At 42.1% G+C, this 12,822-nt stretch overlaps 1 protein-coding gene across 3 annotated transcripts in view; it reads right to left on the reverse strand.

The window, feature by feature from the left end:
- USP13 (ubiquitin specific peptidase 13) overlaps window positions 1–12,822 on the reverse strand; it is a 134,470-nt gene that overhangs the window by 90,984 nt on the left and 30,664 nt on the right. For all 3 annotated transcript variants that reach the window (XM_007972018.3, XM_073023430.1, XM_007972020.3), the window contains one exon: window positions 6,003–6,063. In XM_007972018.3, coding sequence (XP_007970209.3) covers window positions 6,003–6,063 — 61 coding nt within the window. The remainder of the gene's footprint in view (window positions 1–6,002; window positions 6,064–12,822) is intronic.

The following is a 12,822-nucleotide window of genomic DNA, read 5'->3' on the forward strand; positions in this document are numbered from 1 at the left end:
TTATGGTTCTGTTTATTTAGTAGTTAGATCAAAAAAACTTGCTATTTATGTTCTAGCAACTAATTAACCATTTGCAAAATATATATATAAGTTGTAAGAAAAAATACTTCACTCTGAAGTAGCCCCAGTCCTTCACTAATGGGATGTGTGCCGCTGTTGGGCAATGCACAATGTCCCTGAATTGGATCAGCCCCTGCCACCCTTATTTCCCATTTCACATTGATTTTCACATGGTGCTTGACTTTTACCACCGAAACCACTAAAAAATCCCAGCTTTACAAAGATATGAAGTTATCGGAAGGAATACAGGGTAACCTAATAGTAAAACTATACTGTGTTTAGTTCATGCAATGTTTGAGCACTACTGTGTTCCCTCAGAGACTTAAAATATCCCTCAGTGCCCTGGTGAGCTCACTGCAGCACTCCAGTTTGCCTCAGAACACAATTTGGGAGCCAAAGGGTTAATGACTCGCTAGGGACCACAGGCGAAAGAAATCTAAAAGCATTATTTATGTATAGAAAATTGCTGAGAGGATACACAACATATACAAAGATGTACAAACAGAAAATTTGTCTCTGGAGGCAGTAACCAAGTGGCTAGGATACAGGGAAGGGAGGGGGAAAAAACTTAATTTTCAATGAAGAGCCCTTTATAACTTCTCAATTTTAAGCTTTACCCATGAGGTAATCCTAGATGTTTTAAAAGGATAGAATTTAAATGATTTTTCAATTACCAATAATTGTCATTGCTGGCTTAAAAATAAATAGCAGCAAAAGCCAGTACTGAGGTCATTTCACTTGAATGAACATCAAAGTAATGTGGAGGAAGAGTGATTTGACCACTGAGGGGCAGGGTGGTGCTCAGGACACCGGGAAGCCATTTGGCACCAGTCAGTGGCCTCAGCTTCCCTTGTAAAATCAATTGCAGGTTGTAACCAAATGATTCAATGGTTTCAATGTCACTGTTGAGCCGATGGAAAAAGAATTATTCACAAAGTCATCAAATGAATGGGAAGAAAACACCTTCATCCGAGATAAAGCATTGGCCACCTACATCTGTTTCATGAAGCAGAAGCAGCAGCATCGTAATTTCATTTCAGTACCAGTGAAATAGTACTTCCTAACCAAAAAATAACACAGAAACTGCAAGAGAGCTCTGAGTTATCTTCCTCTCCATGAGGAAACAATCCCAGCGTCCCTTTGAGGGAAAGAGTCTGTGGCAGAGACTACGAGCTGCCTCCCAATACCCACTGTCCTCTTCTTCCTAATAAGAGACCCCAAACTTTACTCAGTGAAGTCAGTTGGTGGGCTTTATTTTCCAGTCTCCTGGGCAGCTAGATGTGACCACGTGACCAAGTTCTGACAGAGAGGTGTAAACTGATTGGGGGCTCTGTGAGAAGGCTGACAAAAGCAAGGTGATTCTGTTGGGAGATTAGACTATTTTGTCCTTCCTCTTTCTCCTCTTCTCTTTCTTTTTTCTTTTCTTTTTTTTTTTTTCTTTTTTTTTTTTTTGAGATGGAGTTTCACTCTTGCTGCCCAGGCTGGAGTGCAATGGTGCGATCTCAGCTCACTGCAACCTCCGCCTCCCAGGTTCAAGCAATTCTCCTGCCTCAGCCTCACAAGTAGCTGGGATTACAGTCATGTGCCACCATGCCCGGCTAATTTTTTGTACTTTTAGTAGAGACAGGGTTTCACTACATTGGCCAAGCTGCCAAACTCCTGACCTCAGGTGATCTACCCGCCTCGGCCTCCCAAAGTGCTGGGATTATAGGCGTGAGCCATCGTGCCTGGCCTCCCCTTTCCTCTTTCGTGCTTTCCAGAATCAGGATGTGATGGTTGGGTTCCAGTAGCCATTATGGACCGTAAGGTAATGATGAGGTTGGAAATCATGGGCCAGGATGGAGGGTTAAGCAGGAATATGGTAAGAGCCTAGATCCCTGGTGAACATGAGGCCATCACATCACCACACTTACTGTTTCCCAACATCCTCTACATGACAGCAAAATAAGCACCTATCTTGTTTAAAGTTACCAGAATTGGCTAGGGCTCAGTGGCCGGTAATCCCAGCCTTCTGGGAGGCCAAGGCAGGCAGATCACTTGAGCCCAGTAGTTTGAGACCAGCCTGGGCAACATGGCAGAACCCTGTCCCCACAGAAAAATGCAAAAATTAGTCAGGTGTGGCAGTGCATGCCTGTGGTTCCAGCTACTTGGGAGGCTGAGGTGGGAGGATCGCTTGAGCCCTGCAGGAGGCTGAGTCTGCAGTGACCACAATTGTGCCACTGCACTCCAGCCTGAGTGACACAGTGAGACCCTGTCTCAAAAATAAATAAATAGGCCAGGTGCGGTGACTCATGCCTGTAATCCCAGCACTTTGGGAGGCTAAGGTGGGCAGACCACCTGAGATCAGGAGTTCGAGACCAGCCTGGCCAACATGGTGAAACCTCGTCTCTACTAAAAAATATATATATATATATACAAAAATTAGCCAGGCATGGTGGTGGGCACCTGTAATCCCAGCTACTTGGGAGGTTGAGGCAGGAGAATTGCTTGAACTCAGGAGGTGGAGGTTGTAGTGAGCCGAGATCACGCCACTGCACTCCAGCCTGGGTGACAGAGCCAGATTCCAGCTCAAATAAATACATAAATAAACAAAGTTACCAGTGTTTTAAATTTACTGTTATGTAAACCAGATGTAACCCTAATACACAGCCCATTACTGAAATTAATTTACAGGTCACATCACCTCAGAGGGCTGGGACCAATATGTCAAGATAAAAGTACCTGTTCCTAGGAGACAAGAAGCACCAGTTGAGGGGGCTTTAAATCAGAACTTGCAAAGAATGAATTCCTGTAAAAAATAACTTCCTGGCCAGGCACAGCAGCTCACACATGTAATCCCAGCACTTCGGGAGACTGAGGTTGGAAGATTGAGCATTGAAGTTCAAGACCAGCCTGGGCAACACAGTGAGACCCCATCACTTTAAAAAAAAATTTTTTTAATTAAACATGTGTGGTGGTGTGTGCCAGTAGTCCCAGCTACTTGGGAGGCTGAGGCATAAGGATCACTTGAGCCTGGCAGGTTGAGGCTGCAGTGAGAGATGATTGTAGCACTGCACTCCAGCCTGGGCAACAGAATGAGTTCCTGTCTCAAAAAAAAAAAAGAAAAGAAAAAGAAAAAGAAAGAACTCCTACTGGGATGAAGGAGGTAAATTTGTAAAGAACCTGGATATAAAACAACGGGGAGAAATGGAATCTGGGGCTAATGGCATTCTTTTTTAAATTAATATAGTCATAGAACACTCTTTTGGGGCCGTGAGTTCTATATGCACCTTGTGGTTTTCTAAGATATGAAATCTTGCCTGAACACAGAGAATAACCTGTAGAAAAAGCCTCACTGAAACAAAATGGTAGGTAGTCCCCTACGGAAGAATGGAAGGAAGGGGTCCACACAGTTTGAAGCACAAAACCTCAGTGCTAACTTTCAAATTAATTTCTAAAACTGTTTCCTGACAATATCCTCTACAACCAAAATAATCACTAGAAAAAAAATCAAACCTCCAGGTCTTATGAAAAGAAGATACAAAAGTTAAAGGTCAAGGTCAGATAACTTCTTCATTCCACCAAAGAAAATAATAAAAATTAACAATGGTAAGTCAAAATGTTCAGTTAGTTCTGCCTTCAAGCAGAACCTGCTGACGTCACTTAATTCAAATGAAATCATATGATCTAAACAAAATCATATGATCTATATTAGTGCAAAGGTGCTGGAAGACTAATAACCAAAGCATCAGAAGATATTCATAACTTCAGCTTTGGGGTTCATGCTAGCCTGGTTTGGGTTTGGTTGGTTAAATTGGGTTGTGGTCCAAAGGTAGGTTGAGAAGTAAAGAAGACTGGCCAAGGTAGAAGAACCAAATGCAGATAAGCCTTGTACAGAAAAGCATGAGCTGAGAAGCAGGAGAAGACAGCAAGTTTGGATCCAACACAGAGTAACTGAGAATCAAACCAGGAAAGAAACTCAGCTCCACAGCAGTTTTCAATGGCTTTACTTTTCAAATAATTAATGTGTCTTTTCATCACAATAGCATGTTTGTTATAGAAAAAGTTTAAATACAGAGAAGCAAAAAGATGAAAATTGGAATCACTTCCATTCTATTACTGGGAAAGAGCTACTATTAACAGTTTGGAGTATTCTTCCAGACTCTTCTGATCTCCCAGTTATATATGTACACATGTGTATATGTGTGTAGAAGTGTGTGCATACACACAGATATACATTCATACATGCATGCATATATACATATACATATCTATATCTGTATATACATATGTGTATGTATGTATAGAATTTTTTTACAAAAATGAAATCATACTATGGAAACAATTTTGCAAATCCTTTCAAACAATAATCTGAGACATTTAGGCATATAAACTTGTTCGGTCAAATATTATCAAACCACTTTTTCGCTTGAGAAAACTATATCAGAAGCTTAATATAACCATAATTATATGATATAGAAATCAGTAGTCATTTGCATAAACAAAACTGGCCCTTCTGAATAAGGGAAATTTTCAAATCACCATTAGTCAAACACTAGAGTCATAATTATTGCAGGCAAGGTCCACTGATGCTAAAATTAGTGAACAAAACTTTAAGGAGAAACAAGATATTTAGCACAGTCTCAAAGTATCACTCTCAAAATATTTCTTAATTACACTATAACTTTATAGTGAAGAAGGCCAGCAGACACTACCTTAACAATGATCAAGTTCAACATCACCAGTATGACAACATGTCAACACCATATACCCCAATACCATGCACTAAGAAGGGCACGCTACCTTTGTAGGATTCTTTCCAAAAATGCATAACATCACATTTTTCATGAGAAAACATCAGATAAAACCAAACTGAGGTCTATTCCACAAAATAACTGACCAGCACTCTTCAAAAGTCTCACAATTATTAAAGACAAAGAAAAACTGAAGAATGATCAGAGTCTGGAAAGGATTAAACAAACACGACAACTAAATACAATGCGGAACCCTGGATCGTATCTTGTAACAAAGAAAGGATATGAGTGGGAGAAAAATTATGAAAACTGAATGAAATCTGTAGTTTGGCTAATTTTAAAAAGAAAAAGAAAAAAATTGACACAGTCCTACTCTGTCACGGAGGCTGGAATGCAGTGTCAAGCTCACTACAGCCTCAGCTGTCTGGGCTCAAGTGATCCTCCTGCCTCAGCCTCCCAAGTCACTGAGGCTACAGACACACACCACCACACCCAGCTAATTTTTTAATTTTTTGGTAAGGACAAGGCCTTTTTATGTTACCCAAGCTGATCTCAAACTCCTGGGTACAAGCAATCCTCCGGCCTCAGCCTCCCAAAGTGCTGGGAATACAGGCGTGAGCCATGCAAGAGCCAGCTATTTAAAGTCAGCAAAAAATTGGCCGGGCACAGTGGTTCATGCCTGATATCCCAACCAAGGCAGCTGGATCGCTTGAGCTCAGGAGTTCAAGACCAGCCAGGGCAACATGGTGAAACTCCGTCTCTACAAAAAGTACAAAAAATTAGCCAGTCGTGGTGATGTGTTCCTGTGGTCTCAGCTACTTGGGAGGCTGAGCTAGGAGAAGGGCTTGAGCCCAGGAGGTGCAGGTTGCATTGAGCCAAGATGGCGCCACTGCACTCCAGCCTGGGCAAGAGAGCCAGACCCTGTCTCAAAAACTAAAAATAAAGTAAGCAATAAACAGACCTGAAGCAGAATTATAATTACTCTCTAGTCACTGTAAGTATAATTGCTTCAAAGCACTAAACCCGACTAAGAGGGCTAAAAGCACACTTCGCTGGTAGGTAAACGCAGAGTGGAGGCAGGCCTTTAAATTTGTGCCTCTCATCCTTAAATTGTACAGCAATAAACAACCTATTACTCCAAATCAAAGATGCACATGAGTATGCACACACACACACACAAACACAAAATCTGAGCATGCTACTATTTACCTAAAAAAATCTTGGAATTCCTCCTTTTCGGTAACGCTCCACCAGACGCCCCTCTTACCTTCTGAAAAGAAAACAAAAGATAATTAAAATGCAACCTATAAAAATAAACATCTTTGTGGGGGAAAAGCACATCTCAGAAGTTCCCAGTTTTTATAGAAGGCCAAGAAGAAATATTCCATCTAGATTAGCAATTCCAGGAAAAACAGGGAACTGACCCAGGTTAATGCAGGCAGGTGAAGGGCAAAGCTATACACCTGCTTATTTTTATTAAGTTATAAAGAAAGCACTTCTGGAAAGAGAAATGGAAACCAGGGATCAAGGTGAAGTCATTACTTAAACTTCAAATCAGCACCTGCTCCCAAGAGGGCAGGAGTCCAGGCCTGACGATGAAAAACTCAGGAAGGATGATGGGGCTCCAGAAGGTGAGGATCTTATTCTCCTGGTTACCCAGTGGGTCTCTAGTGCTTGGCCCTGGGCATGCCTAACAACTATTGTTAAAAGGCTTAATATCAATAGTCATTGATAGTCTGGGCACATGAAGTCTCAATTTAACCTCCCTAAACATTTTTGGAGCACCAGCAAGTGGCTATGTTTGCCATCCTAAGCATCGTGTATTTTCTTTTTTTTTGAGATGGAGTCTCGCATTGTTGCCCAGGCTGGAGTGCACTGGCACAATCTCAGTCACAGCAACCTTCGCCTCCCAGGTTCAAGCGATTCTCCTGCCTCAGCCTCCCAAGTAGCTGAGATTACAAGTGCCTGCCACCACTTCCAGCTAATTTTTAGTATTTTTAGTAGAGACAGGGTTTCACTGTGTTGGTCAGAGTGGTCTTGAACCCCTGACCTTGTGATCCGCCTGCCTTGGCCTCCCAAAGTGCTGGGATTACAGGCATGAGTCACCACACCCGGCCCAGCATCGTGTCAGCAGTAATGAAATAAAATGCCCATCAAGTGGTAATACAAAAGAGGCCATTCATCTGATGCTCACACAAAATATTTCACTCTCAAATCAAGTATAATGCCAAAACCGTATTTCCACAGTGTATGTTTTTCCAGTTACTAGGAAAAAGCACATTTCCAGTAGACCATGATGTGTGTGTTTAATGCCACATGATTCCAAGCCGCCACAGGTGTCGAGATCTTGCTGCACATTTTCTGCTTCTCAGTTTGTCCTCTCATGAGTCCTAAGGCTGCTTTCTCACATTTTAATAGTTGACTTTGAAGGCTGACTCATCCTTGTGATTCTCACATTAAGTTTTTACAGTTTCTACTACAGGTTTACAGTTCACATCTTAGGAATCTGCATTACAGAACACTTTCTCAAAAACCTGTCCCTCCAAATACTGATGCCAAAAGCACATCTCTCTTAGAATCACTCCTCTATGATCTCAGAGCCTCTTTCTTTTTTTTTTTTTTTTTTTTAATTTTTTTTTTTTTTTTTTTTTTGAGACGGAGTCTCACTCTGTCGCCCAGGCTGGAGTGCAGTGGCGCAATCTCGGCTCACTGCAAGCTCCGCCTCCCGGGTTCACGCCATTCTCCTACCTCAGCCTCCTGAGTAGCTGGGACTACAGGCGCCCGCCACTGCGCCCGGCTAATTTTTTTCTATTTTTTAGTAGAGACGGGGTTTCACCATGGTCTCGATCTCCTGACCTTGTGATCCGCCCGCCTCGACCTCCCAAAGTGCTGGGATTACAGGCGTGAGCCAGAGCCTCTTTCTTCCCCTCTCCACTTACCTGCTTCAAAAAGGGATGAAATAAAACCTATTGCAAAGCACCTTTATCACTCCTGGAGGTCCCCTGAAATCTCTCTACAGAATTTTATGGTGTCCTTTTAATTATTTTAGTTTCACAGCCCCCTCCTTTCCTGCATGATGGCAGAAGGATAACAAGGAGGGGTTGCACGAAGACTTGCTAGAACATGAGCCTGTCCCAGACTGTGAGATTCACATCTTAGACTTGCAAAAAAGTAGAACCTCCTTCTAAAGACCATCACCTCTGCATCAGTCAACAACCAAAATCAACAAGGTTTGAGAAAATAAAACTCCTCCATCAGCAAATATGACTGTGCCCCTGTGTCAGATTCTGTGCTGGGGCTTGGACTGCCAACTGAATGAAGACATGTTCCATTTTTTAAGGAGCTAGCCAGCATAGTAGGGGAGCATATATGTAAACAAACGATACCACAGATTCTGGTGAGTGCTAAGAAAGATTCAAAAAAGGCACAATCATATCATAAGGAGGAAATGATCAGTTCATCTGAGGATAAGGGTGTGGGCAGGGCTGGTAAGAACAGCAGCAATCCTGACATACAGCAGCTACTGAGTAAATATTGGATGGATGGATGGATGGATAGATGGATGGATGGATGGATGGATGGATGGATGGATGGATGGATGGATGGATATATGGATGGATGGATGGATGGATGGATGGATGGATATATAAATGGATGGATGGATGGATATATGGATGGATGGATGAATGGATGGATGGATGGATGGATGGATGGATGGACATGTGGATGGATGGATGGATGGATGGATGGATGGATGGATGGATGAATGAATGCAAGGATATCCTGACTATAGGGAATAAAACAGGTAAGAGGGGAGTGGGGATAGAAGTAAGACATCCTAGACAGAGAAAACAACACAGACAAAAGCATAAAATCACAGTGTGCTCCAGAAAGGAGAAGTGATTTGCTATGTCTGGAGCACAAACTTGGTGGAATAAGAGAGAGGGTTAGAAATGCTGCAGGCTCCAGATCATGAGCACCTTATAATTACATGCAAAAGAGTTTGGACTTCATCCTGTAGAAGAGGGAGAAACATCAAAGATTTAAGTGGCAGTGTGCCATAGATATGTGCATTTGGAAAGATGGCTCTGGGTGCAGTGTGCAGACTGGGTGGAATTGAAGGCAGCAAGTTTGAGGGAAGGAAGGTTAGTCAGGAAGCAACAGCACTAGTCCTTTTCTTTTCTTTTTTTTTTTTTTTTTTTTTGAGACAGAGTTTCACTCTTGTTGCCCAAGCTGGAGTGCAATGGTGCAATCTCGGCTTACTGCAACCTCAGCCTCCCAGGTCCAAGCGATTCTCCTGCCTCAGCCTCCTGAGTAGCTGGGACTACAGGCATGCGCCACCATGCCCAGATAATTTTGTACTTTTAGTAGAGACGGGGTTTCTCCATGTTGGTCAGGCTGGTCTTGAACTCCCGACCTCAGGTGATCTACCTGCCTCAGCCTCCCAAAGTGCCAGGAATATAGGTGTGAGCCACCACACCTAGTCAGCACTAGTCTTTTTAAGGATAATGAACACTCAGACAAGAACAGCAGGAATGGAGAAGACAGGGTGGACCTCAGAGCTATTTGGGAAGCCCAGGTAATAAGATCACCAGTAAGACACAGGGGGAAAGCAGATCAAAGAATATCTAGGTCTCCAGAATTGAAGAGGAAGGAAACCTTTTAGCAAGAGAATACGGTGTTCAGTCTGGGCACACCGACGTTGAAGTACCTATGAAATGCTGGAGTAGAAAAATCCAGATCAGAATAAGATGATCAGATCTTCACCTCCAGAGAGAGATTAATTTGAATGTCATCAGCTTAGAGAAAGTGGTTAAACAAAAATATGGATAACCCTGATGAAGAAAAGTATCTTTCTGAGGAAGAAGACAGGATGGCCAAATGACATCCTAGGAAATGCCAATAACTAAGAGGTAAACAAAGGAAGAGGTGTTGGTGAAAAAAACTGAGAAAGGATAAGAGGAAGCCAAGAAAGAATGGTGTCAAAGAAAACAGGAGAGGAACAGTTCCAGAGGAAAACAAGCTCAAACATGCAAATACTCAAAAAGTCAAGTAACATTAGAGCCAAAACATATCCACCAAGTGTGACAGCTAAGAGTTCATTGACAACCTGGACAGTGTTAGTGGATTAACAAGATCAGACCGCAGTGTTGAGCCTTAGAGGCAGATGTAGTACAGACAAGATCACAAAAGTTTTTAAAGAAGCTTTTAATAAAATAATGCAATGACTGAAGAAGGACACAAATTAGAAAGATGGTTTTGTGATGTTGGTTTTGTTTTTTTAAGAGACAGAGTCTCACTCTGTTGCTCAGGTGTACAATGGCCTGATAATAGCTCACTCCGTAACCTGAAATCCCTGGGCTCAAGTATTCCTCCCACCTCAGCCTCCCAAGTAGCTGGGACTAAGGCATGCGCCAACATTCCAGGCTAATTATTTTATTTTTTTGTCAAGACGGAGTCTCACTGTGTTGCCCAAGGTGGTCTCAAACTCCTGTCCTCAAGTCAGGCTCCCATCTTGGCCTCCCAGAGCACTGGGATTACAAGTGTGAGCCACTGAGCCCAGCCTGGTGTGTTCTTTTTTAAGGTGGGGAGAAAATAAGCCAGAAGAGGGAGAAGCTGGAGATATCAGAGGAAGTGGAGTTAATGAAGGAGCAAGTTTCCTGAGGTAGGAGGAAACAGGACCCTGAGGACAGACAGAACATAGCTTTCAGCTGAGATGGAATCGAAAGTGGAACTAGTTACAGATGAGCTTCCAGGACACAAGGAATAAGTTAAGAGAGTTCCTGTGCAGGCATTCCCTTTTATCCTGCAAAGTACAAGTCAAGATAATTTTCTGAGAATTATGAGAAATGTATAGAAAAGGCTTAAGGAAAGCATCCAAAGGTTAGAATGGCCACTCACGGGAGTGGGACAGGATACAGAGTAGAAGGTTTGCCGGGCAGTGAGAGGGCGCAATAGAAGAGGAAAGGCCCAAAATGTGACATGGTCTCAAACCCATCATAGTGTGGGGTTTCCAGCAGTCTGTGCATGGAAGTAGATGGTGACCCCATGGAGCAACTGCTTGGAGTTCTGGAGGATAGTTAAGGAGGCAGGACAAGAGAATAAAAGTCAGTTCAGGGTGCTGTGGATTACAGAATGTTGAAAGAAATGAATCATGAGAAGTAGGCTAAACAAGTCACGGACCTGAAGGTCTTCAGGACCTATAACAAATGATCAAAATAGGAATAAATGAGTGAAAGAGCAAAAACGAGTAGAAATTGTGGTCAAAGAGTGACACATTTAAGTTGAAATTCCAGAGGCAGAGCTAACTGTACAAGTTTACCAGCATTCCACAGTTCTGCTGCTAACTTTGTGACCCTGAGCAAGTTACTAAGTCTCTGGGCCTCTGTTTCTTTCTTTCTTTTTTTTTTTTTTAAGTTTTCTAAAATTTCATCACTGTATTATGTCATAAAACAGACTTCACAAGAATTATTATGTACCACCTAACAGAATTAGTGAGTGTAAATCATTCAGTACCAAGTCAAAATTAAATTATTTTGAAGCTAATCATTGAGTTTATGCCTTATCTGACTTTCTGGCCTTTCTTCATTCTCTTCCTCCTGCTCTCCCCCTCTTCTTTGTTAGGAACTTAAACAGAGACTATATTTGGAAGGCTAAGGTGAGAAATTAGAGAAACTTCAAATCAGCATTGACCATTGAGAAGATCCAAAATAGTGCACAAACTATTAGAACTAAAGTAAAAGTTGAATAGCATTGCTAAATATAAAATCACCATTTATTAATTAACAATATTTCCAAATACCATCAATAACCAGTTAATGTGTAAAAAATAAAGATAGCAGTAATGGTAAAAAAAAAAAAAAAAAAAAATTATAGGGTACTAAAAAAAAATCTAACAAAATATGAGTTCCTTTGTAGAAAATTACAAAACTTATTGAATGACAAAATGGAAATGTGAAAAAAGAGGTATGCTATGTTAAACACTTACTCAATAAATATTTATGAAGCACCTACTATATGGAAGGCACTGTTAAGTGCTAAGGACACAGCAGTGGACAAAACCAAAGAGCTTAAACAATAACCTTAAACATAGAGCTTAAACAAGGATGTGGATTATAGATTAATCTATAAATTCAGTGTGATTGTCATCAAAATCTCAAATAGGACTTTCAAGCTAGATGAACTAATTCCATAATCCATATAGAAAAATAAATGCCTAGAAATACCCAGGAAAATTCTGGAAAAAAAAAATATGGCTTCAACCACAGCATCAGAAAAAAAAAAGAAAGAAAAATAAATAAATATGGAAAAAGTGCTTGCACTAAAAGATATCAAGGCTTGCCACACCAATGCAGAGATAGACAAATAAGATCAACAGAACACAACTGAGAGACTGAAGAGAGACCCAAATGTGAATGGCAAGTTAAAATATAAAAGGGTAGCCAGGCACAGTGGCTCTCAGCTGTAATCCCAGCACTTTGGAAGTCCGAGCCAGTGGATTGCTTAGGCTAAGGAGCACAAGACAGGGCATCACCGTCACCTGGGAAACCCTATCTCTACAAAAAATACAGAAATTAGCCAGATGTGGTGACACATGCCTGTGTCTCAGCTACTTGGGGGGCTGAAGTGGGAGGATCGCTTGAGCCCAGGAGGTTGCAGCTGCAATGAGCCGTGGTGGCACCACTGCACTCCAGCCTGGGTGACAGAGTGACAGCATGTCTCAGAACACAAACAAACTGTGTGTGTGTGTGTAAAGGGTGATATTGCCAGGCACGGTGGCTCATGCCTGTAATCCCAGCACTTTGGGACGCAGAGGGGGGCGGATCATAAGGTCAAGAGATCAAGACCATCCTAGCCAACATGGTGAAACCCTGTCTCTACCAAAAATACAAAAATTAGCTGGGCATGGTGGTGCGTGCCTGTAGTCCCAGCTACTCAGGAGGCTGAGGCAAGAGAATCGCTTGAATCCAGAAGGTCGAGGTTGCAGTGAGTCAAGATCGCGCCACTGCCCTTCACCCTGGTGACAGAG

This window comes from Chlorocebus sabaeus, chromosome 15, assembly GCF_047675955.1.
Source record: "Chlorocebus sabaeus isolate Y175 chromosome 15, mChlSab1.0.hap1, whole genome shotgun sequence".
Taxonomy (NCBI): Eukaryota; Metazoa; Chordata; class Mammalia; order Primates; family Cercopithecidae; genus Chlorocebus; species Chlorocebus sabaeus.